Source organism: Sphaerodactylus townsendi, linkage group LG10, assembly GCF_021028975.2.
Source record: "Sphaerodactylus townsendi isolate TG3544 linkage group LG10, MPM_Stown_v2.3, whole genome shotgun sequence".
NCBI classification, from domain to species: Eukaryota; Metazoa; Chordata; class Lepidosauria; order Squamata; family Sphaerodactylidae; genus Sphaerodactylus; species Sphaerodactylus townsendi.
The window spans coordinates 62920002-62943447 of record NC_059434.1 but is presented as its reverse complement, the minus strand read 5'-3'; the positions used below and the strand labels follow the sequence as shown (position 1 = coordinate 62943447).

Genomic DNA, 23446 nt, shown 5'->3' with positions numbered 1-23446 from the left:
CCGTGTTGGCACTTTGCGATAAATAAGTGGGTTTTGAGTTGCAATTTGGGCACTCGGTCTCGAAAAGGTTCGCCATCACTGGTCTACTGTGTTGCATCAGTAAGTGAAGAAACTTTCATTTTTTTCATTAGTAGGCAATATGGTTCAGCTTTTGAAAGTCATATGTACAGCTGAAGCAAGGCAGTAAAATGGACTTCCAATTATCACTGCAAAGCAATTGGAAAGAGAATACAAGATGCATTTACAACAGGAAGCTTTTTGGATTTCAGAGGACTAACAATTAGATGCAATAAACTAAATTGTCTGAAACAGATCACTATAATTTCATCTTTCTATCATTAGTACTGTTTCTCTGCAGCTCTTCACAATGAGTCGAGAATATAAATTCAAGATAAATCGTATACATATGTTCATGGAAGGATGGCTCCTGTTGTTTTTATATTTAAAAAGGGAAATTTGAAAGCCATATAATTAGAAAAATAATTAGAATAAGAGTAATGTGACTGACAAGACTGTTGATATGGTCCTCAAGATATGGTCTACAGGCACATTATCAGCAGCCTTGCAGGAACTAAGGATGTTTAGACCTGGACAATCTTCATGAATTAAGTTCCTATGAAAAATTCACAGCCGGAGTCCTACTGCAAGTCCCTGTTGGGACCACATTTTAAAAAAACACAAGTTCAATCTCTATTTGGGCCTCTGACAGAGACAGAAGGTGGGTTTATGCCTTCAGGGATAGTGTGCATTAGAGCAAAACTCAAACTTGTCCAAATGCTTTGAGGGTCCAGGAATTGCTGGCCATCCACACCCTTCACAAGGCAGGCTAGATAATAATCAATTTCTATATTTTATGTTCCAGGTTTCCCATGTACACTATTAGCAACACATTCCCAGTATGATTGGCTAAGGAACTTTTTTCATGACAATCAAAACCAATAGTATGGGAACCACCTATGTGTTCCATATGATCTCACTATCCATCCATGAAAAACAGCGATTTGCAAAAGCATCCCACATATTTAAAATGTGATGAGGGTAGAAATTATTCTCTCAGTTATTAAGTACCACAGACTGGTTCAAATGTAATTGTTATTTACTCAGTACTCTAATTCTCTGGAATGATTACTGCCTTCATAATATACCCAATGCGTTAACAGAACTGTGTGCTACTCTAAAGAGGCAAAACTGTTTGGAATACCACTAGCTATAATCCATTCACTACTTTTTCTTCTTTTTTAATTAAAAGTATACATTTTTTCCAATTGATGGATGGTCAACAACGAAGAGCGATGACAGATCCTAACATCAAAATCTGAATTGTATTCTATTGCTGATCTGTTGGTGAAGTAGATGTTGTTCCTCTTCCATAGCAGGCTTTTGTTGTCCCAAAAGAGCACGGATGAAGAATGAGAGACTCAGACAGAAAGTGCCATGAGTATTATGGAGTTACAGTGAGGAGAAGAATCAAGCATAGTTGCCTTTTTTCTCCCCTCCCACTCCCGAGAAACAGCAGTATAGTACAATCCACTACAATGTGATATTTTGAAGTACATTAACATATGACACTGCTTCCTAGTCATTGAATGAAGGCCAGTTTATATCTCACAGGGCAGTTACCAAGTGGGAGGACAGGAACAGTCAAGTTGTGCAAACCTCCCTTTAATACCTTAGCCCTTTTCAGTCATTACTGTTCGGTGTTCCTACCTCTTTAACTGGGAGAATACACTACGTACAGACCACTCTAACCCTAACCCTACCTCTTTAACTGGGAGAATGCACTCCGTACAGACCACTCTACACGCATATTAGGCATACGAGACCTCTTCAGTACATCCAGTTGCCATTTTCTGTGAATCGGGCACCCTACATACCTTTCAGTTTTAATATGTAGGAATGCATACCCTCAAAAATGTGAGTTTCCAATCACATGTACTGAAGCTGGGAAAATATCCATGTTGGCTTATTCACAATGGCATTCCGTCTCAGTATGCAAGTCAGAAGCACCAAAATCATAACAACGGAAAAGGGTCTTTTGAAAAACTACTTCCATCTACAAAGGGAAGGAGGTAGAGGTGAAAAACTGGGAATTACTGTTGATTTAAGTCAAAATATGTAGGCAGTATTTTTAATAGTTTTTCACTGGGTAACATTCCACTGGGTTATAAATGGATTTAATTATTGTTCTCCTTTTTTGTGAACTTCACAGGAATTGCTAATACAGTCATCCTGAAAAAAAGTTCTTTTGATATAAAAATTATTTCCAAAGATGGCCAATATATGGGTCTGATAACAAAAATCAGTGGAGATGGTTTTCTGAGCTGCAGGCTCAAATCTCATTATATTATATTAACAACTTCTCTGTCATTGCCTCTTTCCATCACACAGCAGCACTTACTGAAGTAAACATCCGGCTGGCAAGGACTGCCTGCCTAGAGAGCAGCCAATCAGCCATTTGGCTTTTCCAAGGTTAGTGATGTAATTTCTTAATCACACAAGATGGTTAATTTGCCAATTTTGTAGTTATCAGACAGACTGTCTGCAAGTAACAGTAAAGAAGAACACCAAAGGACTGACTGACTCACTCTCAAGCGATATAAGAGCACAATTGTTTAATCAATCTCCACTCTCATCAACTGAATATTCTCTCTGGATAACTAGGGTTGGATCCAGTCCGTTTTCCATTTAGGCTCGCCCAGTTCCTGGTCCTACCGGAGCCCATGTCGTAAATGGCTTTTGGACATATAGTTCTCATGATCCCCAGCATAGCATACTTTATTGGCCCTTTGTTTTCAACAAGCAGGAAAGCTACCTGAATCAACCCCTAGACACCAACTGACAATTTCAAATTGTATAGCATGTGCTTTTTTAGCACCATTTACCTTTGACAGGGAAGTTGCCATTCCCAGAGGCATTTCACTTTCATTTAAAACGACCAGATTATGACTTGAGGAAATCATCAGCATTTTCCTGTATCTTCTAAGGTACAAGGTCAAGGTTTGAGGAGGTCTGAATTTAGATTTATCTTTTTTGTGAGGGTGGGGGCAGTCTTCAAATGGAAGGTTAGGTATGAAATTGTAATCCCAATGGTACAGGAAATTTTAATAAAACATTATTTAAACTTCGAAGACACGTGAATGTCCTTGTTTTTATTTGTGTTACATGAAGTCTGCTCAAAGCAATATAAGCAATTGTTAGCAACATTTTTGGCTATTTATGAACTCTGTTGAATTCCTCATGTTCCTTTGTACCTTTTGTAACATGGTGGTCATTTGCAAAGTCAGTTCTTCATATTCCTACTCCAGTACTTACCTAGAAAAGAAAGAGAAACTCCACATCAGACCTTTATAATATCAATAAGCATGTTCATATTCAAAGCATTTTTATTATCTTCAACAGATGTTTTACTGAATATCTAGACAGGAGCTCTTTCATTGTCCCCCTACACAATGACTACAATCTCATATAACCCTACCTGTAAAAGGTCTGCTACATGATGCTGGGATGAGAGGTGCCGGGGGGGGGGGGGGGGGGAGAGAAGGCAGAAGGCAGAGTAAAACTGGAAGGTAAGCATGAATACCAAAGATTTGAGGAATAATTCTTACAATAACTATTAGTCCAGCTTCCCTGACAAAACTATAATGTCCAGTTCTAGTCTGGGTGAGATAAAGATGGCTTAATTCTATTGTCTGAAAGAGATTTTTGTAAAGTCACCATCCAGTGACAGTCACCTTTTCTTCAAATATGCAACTTTTGTAAGTCTGCAAAGTGATACAAGAAGGAGTTCCACCACCAGCCATTATGCAAACCAAAAAAGAAATTAGAAACATCTTCTCCAGACTGAGAATAAAACTTTATAGCATGTCATATAAAACAGCTTCCATTCAAAATACCTTATTGAACAATAGGTTTCAAATCAATGTCAGCATTTCACAGTCACTGGACAAGTCAGTTCTAGCCCCTGAAAGACTCTCCTGTTCACACGTCGAATGATCCAAACTCACTTTCCTCCTGAAGGGGCAGACTTCAAACACTTGGACACTACCTACTTGGTCAGATCTTTCCAAACAAGCAGGAACTGCCCAACAGAGTTCACATAGTGCCTTAATCCACTTTAAACTTTGGAAGGGTTTTCTTTTAGGGGGGTGGGTGGGTGTTTGTGCATTAGCAATGCAACAGAACTTAGAAGAAATTAAAATGTAATGTTTTGTGCTTCCTCTTCAATCTAATGACACATTGCTCTCTTAGTAACTGGCTTGTGCCATCTAATGACAAAAATGCATTCTCATTTATTTTAGGTTGTTGTATTTTTACGTCTGCTCGCGTTAAAGTTTTTCGTATGACCCTCAATATTAGACAGCCACAAGCTTCTTAAATTATGTGAAAATGAATGCTTTTAATTTCTTATAATATGAAAGAACTGCTTATTGCAACTGTTAGGAGATATTTTGCTGAAAAAGGAACCCAAAGCAACCATGTCTAAAGAACATGGGTATTGCTGCTTTAGCCCTAAAAGCCATCAAAAGTTTCCTCTAGCCCAGCAGTTGGAAAAGAAACTACTGATAGCTGCAGCCATAACGTCCAGGACTGATGCCAGTCAAGGGTTCAAATACCTCCATACCCCAAACACAGCAGCAACTTGCAAACTCCCCCTTTTTGGAAAAATGTAATAGCTCAGGACTGGAGTTCAACAAATGATTGGCATGTAAAAAAAGAGTTGTGCAAAATACTCACAATTTCAGAAGGGACCTAAGTATCACTACAGTGTTCTTGCTCATTCACATGAAGTAAATATCCCTTCCTGACTATAAAGTACTGGAGAGCTGCTGTGAAGTGATAAAGCACACCCACCTGTAAATGTTTTAGAACAATCACAAATAGAGTGACACACATACATAGCAAACTGAAAATTGAAAGGAGGTCAGCAGTTTCCTCCTGGCTCAACGAAAATACACACTATATCAGAGAGTATTGAAGAATATCTTGAAGGAGGAGTGAGAACAAAGCCTTCGGGAGCTGTCTCCATGGAAACATATCAGAAAGAGGCCTAATGGTTGCCAATGCTGCCAATCCACTCCAACCCAAACTTGAAAAATAATCTCTTGAATGAGACTGCTCTAGGTGCGAGGTACAAAATAGTCAGTGACAGCTGGGTGTGGCTGACATTATGGACATATTGTGTGTATGTGTATGTGCGTGCGTGTGTGTGTGTTTAAACACTGCAGGTCTATCCCTGGAGCACAGAATTGGCCTTTACAATAATCAGATGCCAGGGAAAAAGAGGCGGGGGAGTTTGCAGGCAAACAACAAGGCATACAGGATTTAAACTTTTGCCCTGGTTGGACTGCCTGGAGTTCTTCAGATAAGAAAAGGACCCTTTTAAAAGGCAAGCAGTGAAGGCAAAAGAGGCTCTGCTAGCGTGGTACATTTATTGTGTATACATGCATATAATATAACATGTATATAATATAATCTGCTCCTTCCCTATTAGCTGTGTGATTTAATTTGGTCCTACTGGGTAGAGCTCCTGGTTTCAGTTTCTAGTTCTTGTATGTTAGCTAATGTTGTAGGGTTACCTACCCTTCCTTTCAAATAAAAGCTGTTGTTCAGGACCAGTTTGTCACTGCTGAATGGTCCTGAGGAGTGCCTGAGTCAGTATAACTTGTGTAAACAAAAAACAGCGGAAAAACTGCACTGCGAAGCAAGCAGCCTTAAGGCAATCTGTAAGTGCACAAAACCCCATGATTAGAAAGGTGGGTTTACAAAGTTGAGTCAGAAGTTATGTCATTTGAGGAGGGGAGGAAGTGATGCAGGCCTTTTCCAGGGCAATTTTAATTTCCCCAATCTGCTCCACACAAGGAGGAAAATCTGAAAGAAAATTATGTGAGTTTTCACAGTGCTATACTTGACTCAGTATAGCTATGAAAATACAGAGCAAGGGCACAGGGCCAACAGAGTAGCTGCTATTTATTAAATGTCTTTGTAGGTATATTACAATAATGCTTACCTTACCATTACCAGATGTTCAATATTCAATTGACATCTTCTATTTCTAAACACTTCACAGACTGCAATCTCTTATAACTCCTCAGTAGCCCTCATTTTTATTGTTTTATACTTTAGAGTCTCATCCATTAGACTAAGTAAGAAAAGGGGCATGCCAATCTTGTTTTTCTTGACTTACAGAAATGTTGCTTCTCTATATAACCTCAAGCGGAGTTCACAGAGAAGTGAAAGGTTTTTATTCTCCCTATCTCAGAAGATGTAATCATAGACACATGTTTGCCAGTTCTGAATTTGAAGACTCCTGCTCAATGTAAAATTTCAAGTATATCAATTCCTGTCCTTTGTATCCATAAGAATTAAGTCAACTGCATCTTTACAGTCATAGTGGTTACTCCTCTATGGCAACATGCTACCACCACCACCTATTGTGATGCCTATCCTAACTTATAATTTGAAATCTTTTTGTCAGGAACAAGAAGGTACAGAAAAGTGCATCTGATTGTGATATAAGAGCATTCATATTATGATCCGAGAGAAACTAAGCCAGGAAATGGAATACTAACTTATTTTTCCTACCTAACTTACATGGAATTCTTATCTACAGGTAGAATAAGAAACATGTAGCCCAGTGGGGATATTTGAAGTTCTCATATGTACATGAGACCCTTCCTACCACAGCAATGGTGATTGCTGTATTTATTGTTATCTTTCTGTGATTCTTAACTATGTTATTCTTTTCAATTCACTGATTTTCAGTTCTCGTGTAAAGCAATCTCACAAGGAACTACAGTAATTTTCTGTAATTTTCAAACACTTTTCAAGAAGCAAACAAAATATCAACAGAGCAAATGTTAAAATACTGTTCAATACTGCACATGTTCTTGAACCCAGAAGTGAAAAGTCAAAACTTTTCACACCTCTCTGATAAAAGCAGTCTCCTAACCTTATAAGCTCCAGAACCTTATAAGCTCTAGAACAGTGGTCGCCAGCGTAGCACTGCATGCTCTATAGAATCTCCTCCTGGGTTTCCTGTTGCCCACTGCCTTATTTCCTGTCCCCTTTCATACTCCTCATGACTTTTTATGGAATTCCCTGCCTAGGGAGATTAATCTGTCCCTTCTATCATGATCTGTCACCAGCATGTGAATACTTCTCTGTTTTGTCTGGCATTCCTTCACCAATTCCCTTTTTGCCAGTTCATGTGTTTTAATTGTTTGTATATATGTATATATCTTGTCTTAATGTTATTTGTTGCCTTGATCATGGATGAAAAGGCAGGTTAAAAATATTTTCAATATTCCTTTTCAAGTTTTGCTTTAATATTTGTCCTGCTTCATCCAATTCATATGGCCTCATTTTCTATTCCTTTGTCACATTTCACATTCCTTCCTTCCTATTTCTCTTGTGTCTCAATGAGTTAAAGGTAATGGCCCCTTTCAAACACTAAAATCTTCCATTTTCCCTGTGAAGTTTTTGTTTGTTTGTTTATAGGGATATATGCCCATCCCTTTTACTAAAATTTTATTTTTAAAATGTTTTAACTAAAAAAAAAGCCTGCAAGCCAGCTGATCAAGCTATTCCCCCATTAAACACCTCTTTTTAAAGCTAGCCCCTTTTTCTCATGTCAGATAGCTTCAGTGAAGTTGCCTGGAACTACATGAGTTGGACTTTCACACAAAGAAGAACAAATACAGTCTTTGTGCAGATTTCCTGGAACAGAGTGCAAGTCTGACACACAAACCACAATACAGTTCAAGACTGTAAATTACACAATCTGTCCTATATGAAAATATTGATGGGCTAAATGTTTTAATGTGGATAAATGCTTCCAACATCTAAAACCTTTGGGGGGGGGGGAGGGCTTTGATTCCAAACACAACATTATCAGACATGGAAAGCTTTATTTTACTTTGAATTTAGAGCAGCTAGGTTTGCCAGAGACTCATCTGTTCTTTTATTGAAAAATTCATACCCCTTACCCTCTACCCAATGAGTCTGAAGACAGCATATAATAATATGGTTAATGCAATAAAGCCAAAATCGACTTATAAATCAACGTATCATAGAAGGCATGCTTGGTAAACAACAAACAGATACAAAACAGCAGCCAAAATCAAGAAGCAGTTGAAGACAAATTTTAAAACCACCCAAGGCCTGGAGAAGTGAAAATGTTTTTTCTTCTTATTTAAACCTCAGCATCATACAGAGCTGGTTGCATGCCCAAACTGGGGGAGGGGGTACAGAAATGTTGTGTGTGGTACTTTATCATCTCACTGGATGCAAGCCAGATGTTTCTGCTCCCAGTTTGAGTGGCAGAGATAGGAGGCAGGCACGCCTCTTCTTATGTCATCTTACCTGGTAGAAGGCAACTGCCTTTACAATTGCCTTGGACCTGAATTGGGTGACATTATTGTAGGCGGGACCTATCTCCTCCTGTGCCATCCTATTAGGTACAAAGAATCTCTTTGCAACCTGACTTAGACTTGAGCCAGGCAGTGGCCTTCTCTTGTGCCACCTTATTTATAATTCATTAATTCAACTTCACAATCCAGTTTAACTATCCTGCAACATTAGCATTAACCATGGTTAATGATAACCCAAACTGTACGAATCCAAGTTTTTAAGTGGTAGACAAATTCAGCTTACAAGGACAATCTGGGTCAGTGTTAATCATAATTGCTTCCAATGCAAACAGTGTTAACTGTATCCAACAATTACAGTAAAGCATGGAAGGGGGGGGGGGGAAGGAAATATGTTCCTTCTGTTTTCCTAACCACATAAAATAGATGGGCTATTCTACCATGCATATATTTTCAATCAGAGTTTTCAAGTATTATTTTATACAGTATTTTAATATTTACTTATTTATATTTGCCATAATATTATCAGTAAATGTTTTGAATTGAACTGAAATGTCAATGTATATCTGTTACATCTAGTGCTAAACTAATATCAGACTTTAATCAAAAGTAATTTACACAATACTTTAGAGGACATAGAGACAGAAAATTTCTAAGACCATAGCTTCGGAGGACATTACTCTATTTTGTATTACACTATAAGTGGAACCTTTGGTTATAAACAGAACCATTTGACACAATGATGCCAGATTTGAAATATTTCCAGCTCTTCTCCCTTTCTGTTAAATAGCCTCCCTGTCCACTTTAAGAAAAGTTTAGATACATAACACCTTATAACCTTACTGCTAACCATCATTTGTTCGGATTCCATACAGAGGGTACTATACATCAGTCCACCTCTTAAACTGAACTTGCCTGCACTAATTTGGCACCAGTATTCATGCCATCGTAGCACCAATATTAGCACAATATTTTAAGCTACAGCATTTATGCTAGGAGTGGAAGGTGCATACACAATTTTATGTACATCTTAACCACTGCAGCAAAATATATAATTTAGCTTTTGGGCTCAATTCTAAAGACAATAATCTTTAGAGCATCATAAAAATCAATGAATCTTGTTTTCAGGTGTATAAATTTAGGACTAGAGTAGGAAAATGGCTTAGCAGAATTTATTTGATTTTTCTCGGTTCAATCTCTTGCTTACACTCATGTCTCTACACTATAGATATCCCCATTGTTATAAAATGGGAAAATCCAGAAGCTTCCCTACAAATAAATACCCCTGTAGAATACATTTTCAATGTCTAATAGTTCTTGGGAAATTTACATTGCAAAAAATAAAGTTTAATTTATGCTGCTTATTATTATCAATTGGTGTTAAATGCCACTTTTGATATACATTATATTTTTACATTAGAAGGGGGAAATCTATTTCCTGAAGACTTAAACCATCTCCAAACAGAATGCATCTGCATGCAGCCAAATTAATCCAACTCAAAATTTCTAAACAAAGTCCGTATAACATCTTTACTAGAACTTAACAAAATAAGACAAAATAGTGCACAGACTAAGTTATCTAGAACTTTTCATCAAGTTGGATATTTTTAAAAGGTAGGAGAGGAGAGTTGTCTCAAGTCATGATAATCTTAAGGTCTTGTTTTGTAAGCAACTGAGACTCGAGACAACTCTCCTCTCCTACCTTTTAAAAATATCCAACTTGATGAAAAGTTCTAGATCTTTCCAGTTTGAGAAATGTCAAATGGACTATACACAAGATTAGTTTCTGGATTAAAAAAAACTGGCATTGTATTAAACTTAAACATATCCTGCGTCTTCACTTCATTCAAAGTAGCTTAAAGTAAAAACACTTTAATAAACCTTATACCAATTGATACAGCATTCAAAAGTAACCTTCCCCCAAGAACAGGAACCCTGAAACTCCCCCTCCCAAACAGGACAGCTGTATGTAGCTTCTTGAAGGGCAGTAACCATGACACTTTATAGACCTCCTCTGGGAGAATTCTCAACAGTGCAGATGTCATCTCTGAGAAGAAACAACCTCATGGGTTACAGAACTAGTCAGCATGCCACAGTCTCTCTTTGCGACTTGTTTGTTGCTATTTCCTATCCTGCCATATGCCATCTATGTTGACCTAATAGTCTAAAATAAAAATGTTGCAAGAACTATAACAGGAAAACATAATGGAAAACAGCTTTCAGGATATGCCAATTTTATTCTCCATAACTAACACTTATGATGGTCCTTAGTTGAATTTCCTTTATTCCACATGTTACAAGACATTCACATCCTATATTCAGTTTGTTGTATATGCAGACACCTGGCACTTCAGCATAATAATCTGTATAGCATAAAGCTCAAAAGTGGTCGTCACTTTTGAAATCAGCAAGTTAAATTTCGTGTAGTTATAAACACAGTGCCTTGCATGTGTCTATTTTAGCATATAAATTGGTTATAAGGACTGATTAATATTCTTCCAGTGGAAATAAAGAGAGAAACATGGATTTTACCAACTGGCAGAAGTATAATGAAGTATTTGACACAAAGCAACAGATGTCCTGCTATGCTGCATAAAAGGTCTCCTACAGTACATTAATGAATTAGATTTTGGCACTGTGTGAAATTTATAGAATTCCTTCCATCCTACTTTGGCCGAACAATTTCCAAACACGTTCCTTCTAATTAGGAGCTTGGTATTCAGATTATTTCACTAAACCAAGAGAGCTAGAAGGCCCTTCCAAAACAACTAGCCAAAGCCCAACCCTTTATATTATAATAATATGCATAACAAAACAAGATAGCTCCATTTTCACCCAGAGTTAAGCTCTAATCCTTCCAGGCAGAAGGCTTCAAACATTTGCAGTATAATCCTAAAGCCACTGAATCCTTCTAAGCCACTGAATTCAGTGGATTTAGAAAGGTATAATGTCACTTAGGAGCACACTGTAAGTCTAGCAAAAATATTAACATTTAACTTTGTTATAAATTTATATTCTAACATATTTCATTTTTCTAGTCATCAACAAGGAGGGTAGAGAGGAAAAACAGGGAAAAGAAAGGGAAGAGAGGGTGAAAAAGGAAAAGAAAGGAAAAGGTGGGGAGGAGGGAAGGGGAAAAGGGAAGGTGATAGACCATGGCTGCCTCAACCATGGGCCTGGCAGAACATCTCCATTTCCAGGGCCCTATGGAACTGTACCATATTCCACAAGACCCTAATTTCAGATGGAGTTTCACCCACCAGGTCTAGGACCAAAAAAGCCCTGGCCCTGATGTCCCTTGGGTCAGGGGTTTCTAGAAGGTTATTCTGTAGGAACATAGGGTCCCCCAGGAGTGGAACTGGGATGTAGTCCCATAAATTAGACCATTTATATAGGAAGCAATATAAATATATACATCCCAAAGCAAACAAAATGTTATGAAGTAATTCTTATAAAAATAAATTTAGGCAGGAAAGTGTTAAGCAGTTTTCACAAGAGGGAACCATCACAGAAACTGTATGTGTATCAGCAGTTGCCAATTTCATCCATTTGCAGGCTGGCACCTTCAGCAGGCTTTGCTCAGGTGTATGGCTCCAAGGCCATGAAGGGCTTTGTAGGTGAATTGTGAACTGAATCTTGGTAACTGATCAGTAATCAATGGAGTGTCTGCAGAATGGGTGTGACATGAATGTTCTGTTTCACATTAGGCTGTGGTATTCTGAGTAAACTAGAGTTTGAGTTGTCTTTATAGGCAGGCCAATGTAGAGTGCATAACAACAGTCTAATCTCAAGGTAACCATGCATCTTTAATGCAGGCAGTAGAATCTTGTCACCAAGACGATGTTAACAATCTATATTTACATTTGTGAACACGAAAGTATCTGAGAACATCAGGGAAGATGGCTTCTGTAAACTACTTAGTTTTCCATAAAACTGAACATTAGCTGGCTTTCCATTCTGGTAGATGAACTTTTCACTGTCACTCAAAAGCTTGCATCATTACATTACAGAAGTTACATTAACAGAAGTTATACCAAAATAGTCTTGCCCGTTTTCATAAGATTGCCAGGTAACCTGCGATATGATTTTATCAGTGATTTTTTGTAAATCCTACAGCATTTCATGACATTACTTCCAGGTTTTGCCAGCATGATGCCAGTCCCCACCCTCTAATTACTCCTACAGTATGTCCGCAACCCTACATGTTTTGTTGCTCTTTGTTTTAAAAATATAAACCAGTGGTTTGGATGATTGAGCTAATGTGAATAGTGGCCTTTCTCTGTTCTATTGTGAAAATTTCTGGCATGTTAAGTACATGTTGAAACTGTAAGAAGATGATATACTCTCAGGATGTGATTATGAAGGTTACATGTCCATTAGGCTGGCTGTCCAATTTTATTTCACTGACTTTTTACCTAACACATCATCTCAAATTATTATCCAGCTTTGCTAATGTAAGGTCTGTCACATTCTTCCTATCACTCTCTGCCTTATAATAAGAAACTAGTGTGCTCCATTGGACTGAGCAGGAGAACTCCATTGGACTGAGCAGGAGAACTCCAACAAACTGCAGGCATTTGTATTTTTGAAGCATTTTTTTCCTTTGCTGCTTCATTCTAATAGCCTGTGGTGCAATTTGATCTGCATCTATCACCACATAATCCAATTAAGCCTATGCCATTTTCCAGTCTCCATCTTCAGAACATTAAAAACTGCAGACAGACTTTGGCCTTTTCCAGTATGTTTAAATATATTTCCCTCCCCCCGACCCCGCCCAATTTTGTACACTTAATTTCAAGGCTGATGAAGAGTTCTGAGGAACATATTCATTGGCGTATTGGGTGGCCATAAGAAAAAGGTATTTTACTTGATTAGTTCTAACATTTAATTAGCTTTAAGGAAAGCTATTTTATTATTATTGGTAGATTTTTTTCCCCTTTATGGACCAACATAACTACCTTATTTTAAAAAATCACTTGTCTAGACAGGAATATCTTTTTTTCTCATAAAAAGATGATAAGATTAGAGTGAGCGAAAATGGCTGTTTTTGCTATAGATTTGCAGCACATGAAACATTTTTTATAGTGGCCACCTCTTTCTCATCACTCAAGAATATGTACCAACAGTCACATTTGACAGGGAAATGCAACCCAATATGTTGTCACTAGACCAGTGGCGTAGAGCCAATAGGGCATGACACCCTGGGTGCATGCCACAGTAGGGGCGTTCCAGGCCGTGGCAGGGGCAGGTGGTACCACGGCAAAGGCGCAGGGCATGCGCATGCCCCGGCCGCAGTTCCCCTTTCGCTCCGCCTCTGCACTAGACTATTTAAAAAACAGACCTTCAAGTGGACTTATACAATTCAGAGGGCAAACAGGCAGAAGATAGAATCATTTTGCACAGAATTATTTCCATTAAATATTAAAGCAAACTGCTTTATTCGTGATTATACCTGCTGTGCCTCTAAATGCAACAAGCAGCATTAATCTACCCAGCACAATGATAGCAATAGGGAACTTAAAGAAAGCAAGGATACCAGCCTCCAGGTGGAACCTGGGGATTCCCCAGAATTACAGTATCTCCATAATACAGAAAGCAATTCCTTTGGAGAAATGCATGATTTGGAGGGTGGACTGCATGACATTGTACCCGCCCCTACCCCAACCAGTGGAAACTGGTAACCCTAAAAGAAAGGGATTAGGAAACCCAATCTGATATTCCTGATAAAATCATCTAGGTACTTCTCTATTACTGGTAACTGGACGAACTCCTTAGCCTTCAGTCAACTTTCTACTTTTCATAAAAAGATATCAAATATTCATCATACCTCGTGCTCATATGGGGCTTTTAGAAAGCCTGTCAATAATATCACCTTCAAATGAGCTACCAGAATTAATTTATTTTAAAATAACACTTTCCTCTGCATACATTTTTTAGAATTTTTTAGGTTTATATTGTTGTACGTTTATGTTATATTACACTGGTTGGGATACTGTGGAGATAATTATGGCACATTATGAGGAAAACAGCAGAAGCTTGAGGCAACCTAAGTCTGCTTTGGTGGGCAGGAAAGTGTAATGATACAGTTGTCGTCTCTGGGTTGAGGAGTAAAACTAGAGTTACCATCTCTGGGGGCAAACCTGGGGAGTCCTGAGTTTGGGAAGGTGAGGGGGCTAGCCAGGGATGTGATGCCATAAATCCCACTACCACCTGAAGCTGCCATTTTCTCCAGGGGAACTGTAATCTGGAGTACTTATAGTTTTGGGAGAACTCTAGGCCCCAGGTATAGATGAGCAATCCTATGCAATAACATTACATATAAATGTGATTAAGAGTTCACAGACTTGCTACTTCCTTCAGGGCAAAAGTTTATGGCCACTGTGGACACTTTCTTCCCCAGAAGTACTTGTTAAAAGATGGTATCAGCCCAGTCCCAAATATTAAAAGCACCATTTCATATATTTAGTTAACACATCAGGTGTTGCCGTGTAATTTAAAACTAGTTGATGATTTATATACTGTATATGAATTTTAAATTATTACTCAGATTGGATACTCTAAACATTAGCAAAATGGTTGTCACTTTCTGAAATGAAACACAGAATGTTTTAAACATAAGACTAGTTTATAAAAAGCAAGGAAACTAACGGCAAAATTCCTGATTTTGCCATTTTCAGAGGCTAGGTTGTTCTATCTCCTTTCTGCTATTCAGTCCGATCTATCTTGGGCAACCTTATTACTATTCTTGTTCTCAACTAAATAGCTGCAAAACATTTTTCTCCAAGGTTTCTTAAGGGCCAATTAATGCAATTATTGTGTGAGCGATGACGACCAATTTCAGGAGTTCCATTCGCTCCTGAACACATACTGAACAAATGGTGGATGGGAGAGAGGAAAAGAGCTGCAGCTGTAGTTATGCACTGCTTCTTTGCCACACAGCCTATGAACATATACTTTGTGGGCATATAGCCTCTCCTTACATGATCAAAAACCTTGCAGGCTCCAAAACACAGGGAGAGAACCTACACATGTAAAGCATGAAGATTAACAGGTTCTTAGCAGCATAGCTCATGAATGCACTGAACTCAGGAGTTAAAGTCTTGGCGGCACAATCTCCCTCTCCACACCTCTCCATATATTCAGTATATCCAATCTAGCCATTGCATGGTAAGGATGGTTGCATGGTAAGGAGTATGTTTAATTTGTAATTTTTGGTCCAACAGTAGCTTCATTAAAAGCCAGTACCCTCACAAGTGATTTTCCTCCTGTACATTGCTGATTACACATGGTTTGGGGATACAAATGCATTGTGCACAGTCAAGCAGCCACTTCGCAACCATGAGCTGAAAGGCCTCTTTGTTGTAAGATTCTTCTGACCATATTGCCAGTAATGGTCTATATCAGTGGTGGCGAACCTATGGCACGGGTGCCAGAGGTGGCACTCGGAGCCCTCTCTGTGGGCACATGCGCAAAGAGTTTGTCATGTGGGGGGGAAATCGCCCCCCCACACACACACACACATCTAGGCTGGCCTGGGCCGCTGGACTTGATGTGCGAGCACCTCAGAGGCAGAAGCAGCAGAGATGCTAGAGAGGTGCAGAGTGGCGCATATGAGACTTGCTGGAGGCTACAGCAGGCTGGCCCCTGGCTGGTTATTCAGGTTAAATTGCCACATTGGCACTTTGCAATAAATAAATGGCTTTTGGGTTGCAATTTGGGCACTCTGTCTCAAAAAGGTTCGCCATCACTGGTCTATATCAGTCCTAAATAATGTGCTTGGCAGGTAAAACAACAGACACTCTAAAACTACTGAGCCTGCTGTATCAGAGAGCAGAATTTTGCAAAGCTTAATATTCTTTAAAAGACAAACTATATTGGGGATGAATCAGAAGAATAGAATTGACCAAAATAAAGCAAACATTTGTTTACAGTCCATTATGGAAAATGACAATGTGAAGTATATTTTTGAAATGATCTAGGAAAGGCCGTGAATGAAGCAGGGAAAAATTGAATGTATTGTCTTGGCATCCAACATTTTAATCCAAACAGTGAATTTAGCAATGATGTTTCCACTACTACTATTAAACAAGCTTTGCATTGTACAATAATCTCCTTGTTTACCTCAGTGCAATTTCAACATGCAAAACAACTTTTTATACCTTCAAAAGGTCATTATTCAAAATGCTGATTAATTATGGGAAATCTTAAGAACCTAGTCTGTAGTGACACACCCAGTCTAGTCACTGTGTACTTTAAACGAATTGTATCTGTATTATGTGCTTGTCTTCTCAGAGTGTTCTCTACAATGCATCCACAACTACATCTCATGCATTTTTTAAAATGTATTAAAAACTGCTGGGAGTTTGAGGACAGCTGCTCATTTTAGTGGTTTCAAAAACACAGACTAAATTTCATTTGAAATCCTCCTCCATGACAGTGATGGGGGAAAATAAATACAACTTTTCTGCCATCATAGCATCTGCCCAGAAGAAATGTTATGGATTATTAGAGGTCTGTTGGGATCTGGCTTGCAGGAAGAGGAGGCCAGGCTCCACCTCAAATCTATTTCCCAAACTGGAATTCGAAAACTTAGTTATTTATCTGGTTGTGGTGGGTTCTCCAGGCTGTGTGGCCGTGGTCTGGTAAATCTTGTTCCTAACGTTTCGCCTGTATCTGTGGCTGGCATCTTCAGAGATGTATCACAGAGGGGAAAAAAACTCCTTGTGTACCTCAGTGCAATTTCAAGATCTACCAGACCACGGCCACACAGCCCGGAAAACCGACCACAACCAATTGAATCCGGCCATGAAAGCCTTTGACGCTAGTTATTTATGTTAGGCCATAAGGGGAAAAGGAGAAAGTGCTCTAACGGGGCAATAAGCCAAGTTTGCACCCATCACAAACAATTCTCCATTTGTATCTAGTGCCTGAAAGCAACCTCAACATTTCTAAAAACCTTTTACCTTCTCAATCAATTACAGAGTCATGGATCCTTAACTATTTTCACCCTGGTGAGCTAATTATCTTTTCAGTATGTTTTCTCTTCAAAATTTCCCTAAAGCAGCAAGATTTACTATGTGTCCTGCATGTTTCATTAACTTAGTCCATGAGTTGCATGGGGAATGCAACTACGCTAAAACATGTGTAGCACAAGAGACAGGAACAGGAATGTTAAACAAAAAAAGGCATTCATTCCAAACAGTGCACACACACACACAAAATATAAGAGTTATCCATCACCCAAGGCAAGGCACAACAAAGTCCTCAGTATTCATACAAAAGAAGGAAGCTATTATCCTTTTCAACTACACTATGTCATAAGAAAAGTCATAAGTATTCCAGCAACCTGAGGTTCTGCCCTGGGAAGGAGCACTTCAAAGAGCATAAATAGTAACCTTAAGTGTTTGACTGACCACACCTGAATTATAATGAAACTGAAAGGATTGAGAACAACCTCCTTCCTTTTTTTAGAGGTCACTTTTTCCCTTTTAAAAGCAAACAGCAACATGATTGTTTTATAATACAGCTCCTAAATATATGTCTTATATTGGTTGTGTATAAACTATTTAACTTTTTATTTTAGAAGAAAAATCTGAAAATCTCTACAGCTGTTTTAAAAGGAATAAAATGCAGATGGGAAGATCTAATACAAAGTTAAATAAGAAAAGTTTGGGAATTATATGCTCTCTGCAACTTTACTTCTAAATAAAAGTGATGAAGGCGTGTTGTGCAGGGTTGCCTCTAAAAAAACTCTGTGTGATTAATATTCAGCATGGCAGTAGATTTTAAAATCATTGAATATTTTACATTTTCAACCCACTTTAGTGCATGTTTTATTCAGGTCTAATTCCCATAACGGGACTCTCACAATTTACTTGTACACAGGATTACTTAATTTGAATTTAATTTACTTCATGTGTAGCCCACCTTTCCCACTGAGATTCAGAACCAATTACAAAAAAGTTAAAAAACAAATCAAACAATATAAAACATCCAATAAATAACACAATAGGACTAGGATTACAGAAATCAGAAACAATGCAAACAAAAATCTGTAACTCATGAGTTACAGCTTTTTGTTTGCATTGTTTCTGATTCTCATGAGTTACAGCTTTTTGTTTGCATTGTTTCTGATTTCTAAAAGTAGATTATAAACACAAAAGCAAAAGCAAAGTGACATATACAATAAACAGTGCATTATACATAATTATATTCTCTTTAAAAAGTGTTCTCCTGAGCTCTCCTATTATGCTACAGTTCAAATCCCTTTGCAAAAATCCCTTTATAAAAATGCCCTCCTAAACTTTATGGTTTTGCACATTTTTGTGAAATAACAGAAATTGTTGGGGGAGGGGTACATCCAAACCCTCAATTCAAGCAGTAATCAACAGACTGCAGAATTGGTGTGATGTATATGCTCCACCCAGCTCCCAATAGCAACTGAGCTATGACACTCTGTAACAACTAGAGTTTTCTAATTGACTTTATTGATGATAGAAGAAGCCCAAATAGAGTGCCTTATAATAGTCTAGCCCTGTAGTTACAGTGGCATGAATTCACATGGCCAGATCAGTCAAGTCAAGGTAGGGAAGCCAAATGTAAACAAAGCAAAGTATTGTTTAATAGATGCCTCTCCAGTAGCAATGATTCATCTGGTGTAAGTTCTAGACTTCTAAATGAGTCAGCAAGTGTCAGCTGGATCCCATCAAATATGAAAAGCACAATGTCTTTCAGGATCTTAACTTGACCAACCTGCACCATCTCTAGTCAGGATCAGTTTCAACTTGTTCAACCTAAACCATGTTAAACATAGCAGACAGGCAGTAACTCGGGATCTCTACAGCTTCACCAGTTGATTTAGATAGCAATATAGATCTGAGTGTCATCAGCATATAGATGACAACCAACTCCAGTACTATGAATGATTACTTCTGAGGGCTTTATATAGAGTTTAAACAGTATGAGGACTAATACCACCACAGGACAAATTCAAGACTCATGACAACTGGTCTCCAACAGCAACCTTCCAAGTCCTATCCACAATAAATTATTTAAACCTATCCAAAGCACAAGGCTTAATTCCTAACACTGCTTCCAAAAGTCTCAACAAGATGGCTTGGCTACAGCATCAAGGGTTGCTGACATATTCAGTAAGAACAACAGAGGGAAGTCCCTTGTCTATATTCAAACGGAGATCGTCATCTAAAGCCCCCAGCATCACCTCTATCCTTCAGCATAGCCTGAAGCCAAACTGAAAGGTGGTTTAGCAGTTGAGTCAAGGAAGACATGTCCTGTAAGCACTCTGCCATCTTGTCCAGAAAGGACAGACAGGAGACTGGATAGTAATTGGCTACATTATTCTTTCCGTTTTTTAAAGTAATGGATGGGTGACCACTTGTAGTGACAAAGAAATCATATCCTGTCAAGGATTGGTTTATGATGAACATTGTGGACTCACTGATGTGATTTTTACGTGATTTCAGCAACCATGATGGTCAAGGATTTGGAATACAAGCACTGCCCTTTAGTTCTCTTATCTTGATAAAGGGGAAACATGACTTACAAATTCCTCAAATATTTTTGCCCTTTCACTATGTCTTCTGTGTTAATGCTAAAGATTAAATTAGTAATGTCTTTACTGGTACATTTGTTTCAGGTTGGGAAAATGACCTGGAGGAAGATCTAAGCCCCCTCTGTATGATACAGACAACTTACTTTATATGAGTGCTCATATAAATTCCAGCTGCAGAGTAAATGAGTCCAAGCCTTGCATATGAACCTCAGCTTTCAGTTCAACATAACAGGTGTTTTAGCTTATGGAGTCCAAACAGCTGCTTCATCTTTTTGCAAGAGAACCACGGTGGTATTAGTCTAATATTCTACTCATGCATAATAAATTCATATTTTACAAATAATAAAACTGCTAAAAATTAACAAAGTGGTTTAAAGTATAAATCATCTTTAAATATGGTGTTTTATTAGAACAGCACTTATGGTAACAGTCCTAATAATGTTTTCATTTCATGTGACTATTTTTTGGATGCCTCACTGTTTCATTTTTATGGAAACGGAAAGCTACTTACATGCATCTTATCAACAAGCAAATATGTTCCAGAGGCTGCACACACAGCTAAATACCACCTGGAGTTTTGTTTTTCAAAATCTAATTGGCAACATAACTGCTATAACTATTTTCACCTAGAGCCAGTCTGACCAAACTGCTAAACTTGTCAGCTACCAGGAGACCACATTTGACTATATAGAGGCCTTTATACTAGATGTGGAATGAGAATCAAATTCTCCTTCCAGCTTGGCCAGCTTCCCACTATCTTCTGCAATGCTGCAGGGTGTACACAGACTTAGTGCCGGCGGACAGACAGCTGTGCTAAAAAGAACATACAACAAGGCGTGCTGCTTTCAGCATGATATGGGCTGCTCAATGCAAATGATGAGTGCATCCAGGTGTCACAGCAATATTGCATGGTCTGTTGAAATGCACATGAACATTGCTAAGAAGATCCTGTGGTAGTTTTCCGTTCTTCTCAAACAGGTTGCAAGGATTATTGTTCAGGTAAGATAACTAAAGAATCATAATAACGATACTTGGATAAAACTAAAAAAGGACTCTCGCAAATAACAGCTTGCAGGACTGTATCAGGTAAGAGAAGGATATAACTGCGTAACAAGGTAAAGCCAGTGGCTTGTTTCTCAGAGGGAAACAAGGATGGTTAATTCCATACCTGAAACTATTATCTCAAAAGGTCTTTAGGACAGTGCATGAGATACTCTGTTTCCCCGAAAATAAGACATCCCCTGAAAATAAGACGTAGTAGAGATTTTGCTGAAGTGCTAAATATAAAGCATCCCCCGAAAGTAAGACGTAGCGAAGTTTTTGTTTGGAAGCATGCCTGTCGACCAGAGCATGCAGTTGTGGAGCGGAAAAATAAGACATCCCCTGAAAATAAGACAAAGCATATCTTTGAGAGCAAAAATTAATTAAAGACACTGTCTTATTTTCGGGGAAACAGGGGTATAGGAGGCAGGTAAGACATCCTTAATTAAATCCACAAGTCCCATCCCCTGAGCCTTTCCATTACAGTTAACAACTTCAGGTTGGAAGATTTCTGGAAATTTGGGGGTGAAGCCTGCAAAGGTTTGGGAAGAAATCTCAAAAGGGGTATAATGTCATAGACTGTTTCCGCACGAGCGGAAAACAGCGCCCTAGGGACAGTAAAAACGCCTGCCATTTTTTCTAAAATAATTGTCTAATCCACTGTTATATTATCCTCACCCCCATATCATTCAGAAGTTATAGTCCAAATTTAATCTGTTTTACCACAAAGGTGAGGGGGAGGGGGAAGTAGCATCAGACTATTGGGTCTGCAGATGATTACAAAGAGACAATCCATAATTTAAATGTCATTGAGACATTGGAGGGGATGAGCTGGTTGCCTGGTATGTTGTAATAACCCTGAAAAGCTTTTGGCTCAAACAGTGGACAGGACACATTAGTATTAATTTAAATCTCTTGTCTTGTTTGCACAACATAAGAGAACTGCTTGCATTTTCTCTCCTCTCAGATACTTGATGTTATCACAGGCAGACTGAAATTTTAGACACACAGATGAAAACCAAGGAAGAGCACCACTGATCTTTATCCATGTGTGGCTTGTAAGCAGAGGTGGGATCCAGCAGGTTCTCACAGATTTCTGAGAGTAGGTTACTAATTATTTGTGTGTGCCGAGAGGGGGTAACTAATTGGTGATTTTGCCACATGATTTTTGCCTTAGTTACGCCCCTCCTCTCAGCAGTAGCGCACAGAACTTGAAGCAGTCTAGCAGGAGGTGCACCAGCGTGCGTGGCAGCCTGCGCCTGCGTGCATTCGTTTCCCGCCCATGGACCGGAGCAGCAGCTGCGTGCTTACCACAGCCCCGCCCAGGAATGCCCTGCCCCTCGATGTGCCCCGCCCAGCCCCATTGGCGCTACACCACAGTTTGAATCCCACCACCATGGGAACCTTTAACTAAAATTTTTGGATCCTACCACTGCTTGTAAGTAATGTTTGGAGGTCCAGCTGTTTTTCTCATATATATCTATTAAAAGCCTTATCCCATTGTAAAAAATGCCATGTAGTGGATGGGGTGTTGGACTGTGACCAGGAAAATCTGAGATCCATGAAGCTCAGTGAGCAACCTTGCCCCCGTCACACACTCTCAAATGAAACTGCATCACAGGGCAGTAATTAAGATATCCACTGTTGGAAGAGGGAAGATCAGAATAAAAAACTAATAAATAACGGTATCTTTAAAATCCAATTGACAAATTAAGGGAACTGAAGAAGGAAATCTGTGTCTGTGTGTGTGTGTTTTAAGTATGTTTTTGAATTCTTATGTGATGCTTAAGACCACAGATCAATATTGACTAAAGACAGTTTTTCACATTTACCCTTCAATGGTTTTAGATAAACACATATTCATTATATTGTTGGCGTTCTTCAGATTTGTATGCAAACTGACTTCGTTGTGCACAACTGAAAACATTTGTTATGTATTTTCCAGTGAGTCGTTCTGGCCCAAACAAAAGTCTGTCCTTTATAACAAGTGTCAGTGGCAAATGCTATCTGTTAGAAGACATTATCTGACAAACTTTGCCATGTACTGTCAAAAGCTTTCAAGGCTGGAATCAACTAGGTGGTTTGGGTTTGCAGACTGTATGTCCATGGTCTGGTAGTTTTTGCTTCTAAAGGTCACACAGCCCAGAAAACCCACAATACCCAAACTTTGTCATACTTACAGCAGAGAACAATATGTTCTCAATAAGCAATGTAGTCATTTTCTGTTAGTATGATTAGAAAAGTTTAATAAATTAATTCAAATTGTTTAGAAATCAGAGGCCAAGTTACTTTTCCATTACTATGAAAAGACACAAGCAGCAGGAACCTGCAGGAACCAACAACACCACGAACGAACTATGCCCAGGGGCTGAGTGAGAAGAAACTGCGCCCGGGGCACGCACGCAACCTGCGCTCCTGCGGCGGTGGCACCCACCCCCGCCACGTCCCACCACGGTCCGACCACACC

General features: G+C 38.8%; 1 protein-coding gene across 3 annotated transcripts in view; it reads right to left on the bottom strand.

Moving 5' to 3' along the window:
* ANK2 (ankyrin 2) overlaps window positions 1-23446 on the bottom strand; it is a 338318-nt gene that overhangs the window by 285174 nt on the left and 29698 nt on the right. The window contains exon 2 of one of the 3 annotated variants that reach the window (XM_048508924.1): window positions 3252-3312. The exons of 1 other annotated variant lie outside the window; for it this stretch is intronic. In XM_048508924.1, coding sequence (XP_048364881.1) covers window positions 3252-3272 — 21 coding nt within the window. In that variant the 5' untranslated portion in view covers window positions 3273-3312. Of the gene's footprint in view, window positions 1-2882; window positions 2919-3251; window positions 3313-23446 lie in introns of those variants that run through there. One more of the 3 variants, XM_048508917.1, reaches the window with a different exon arrangement.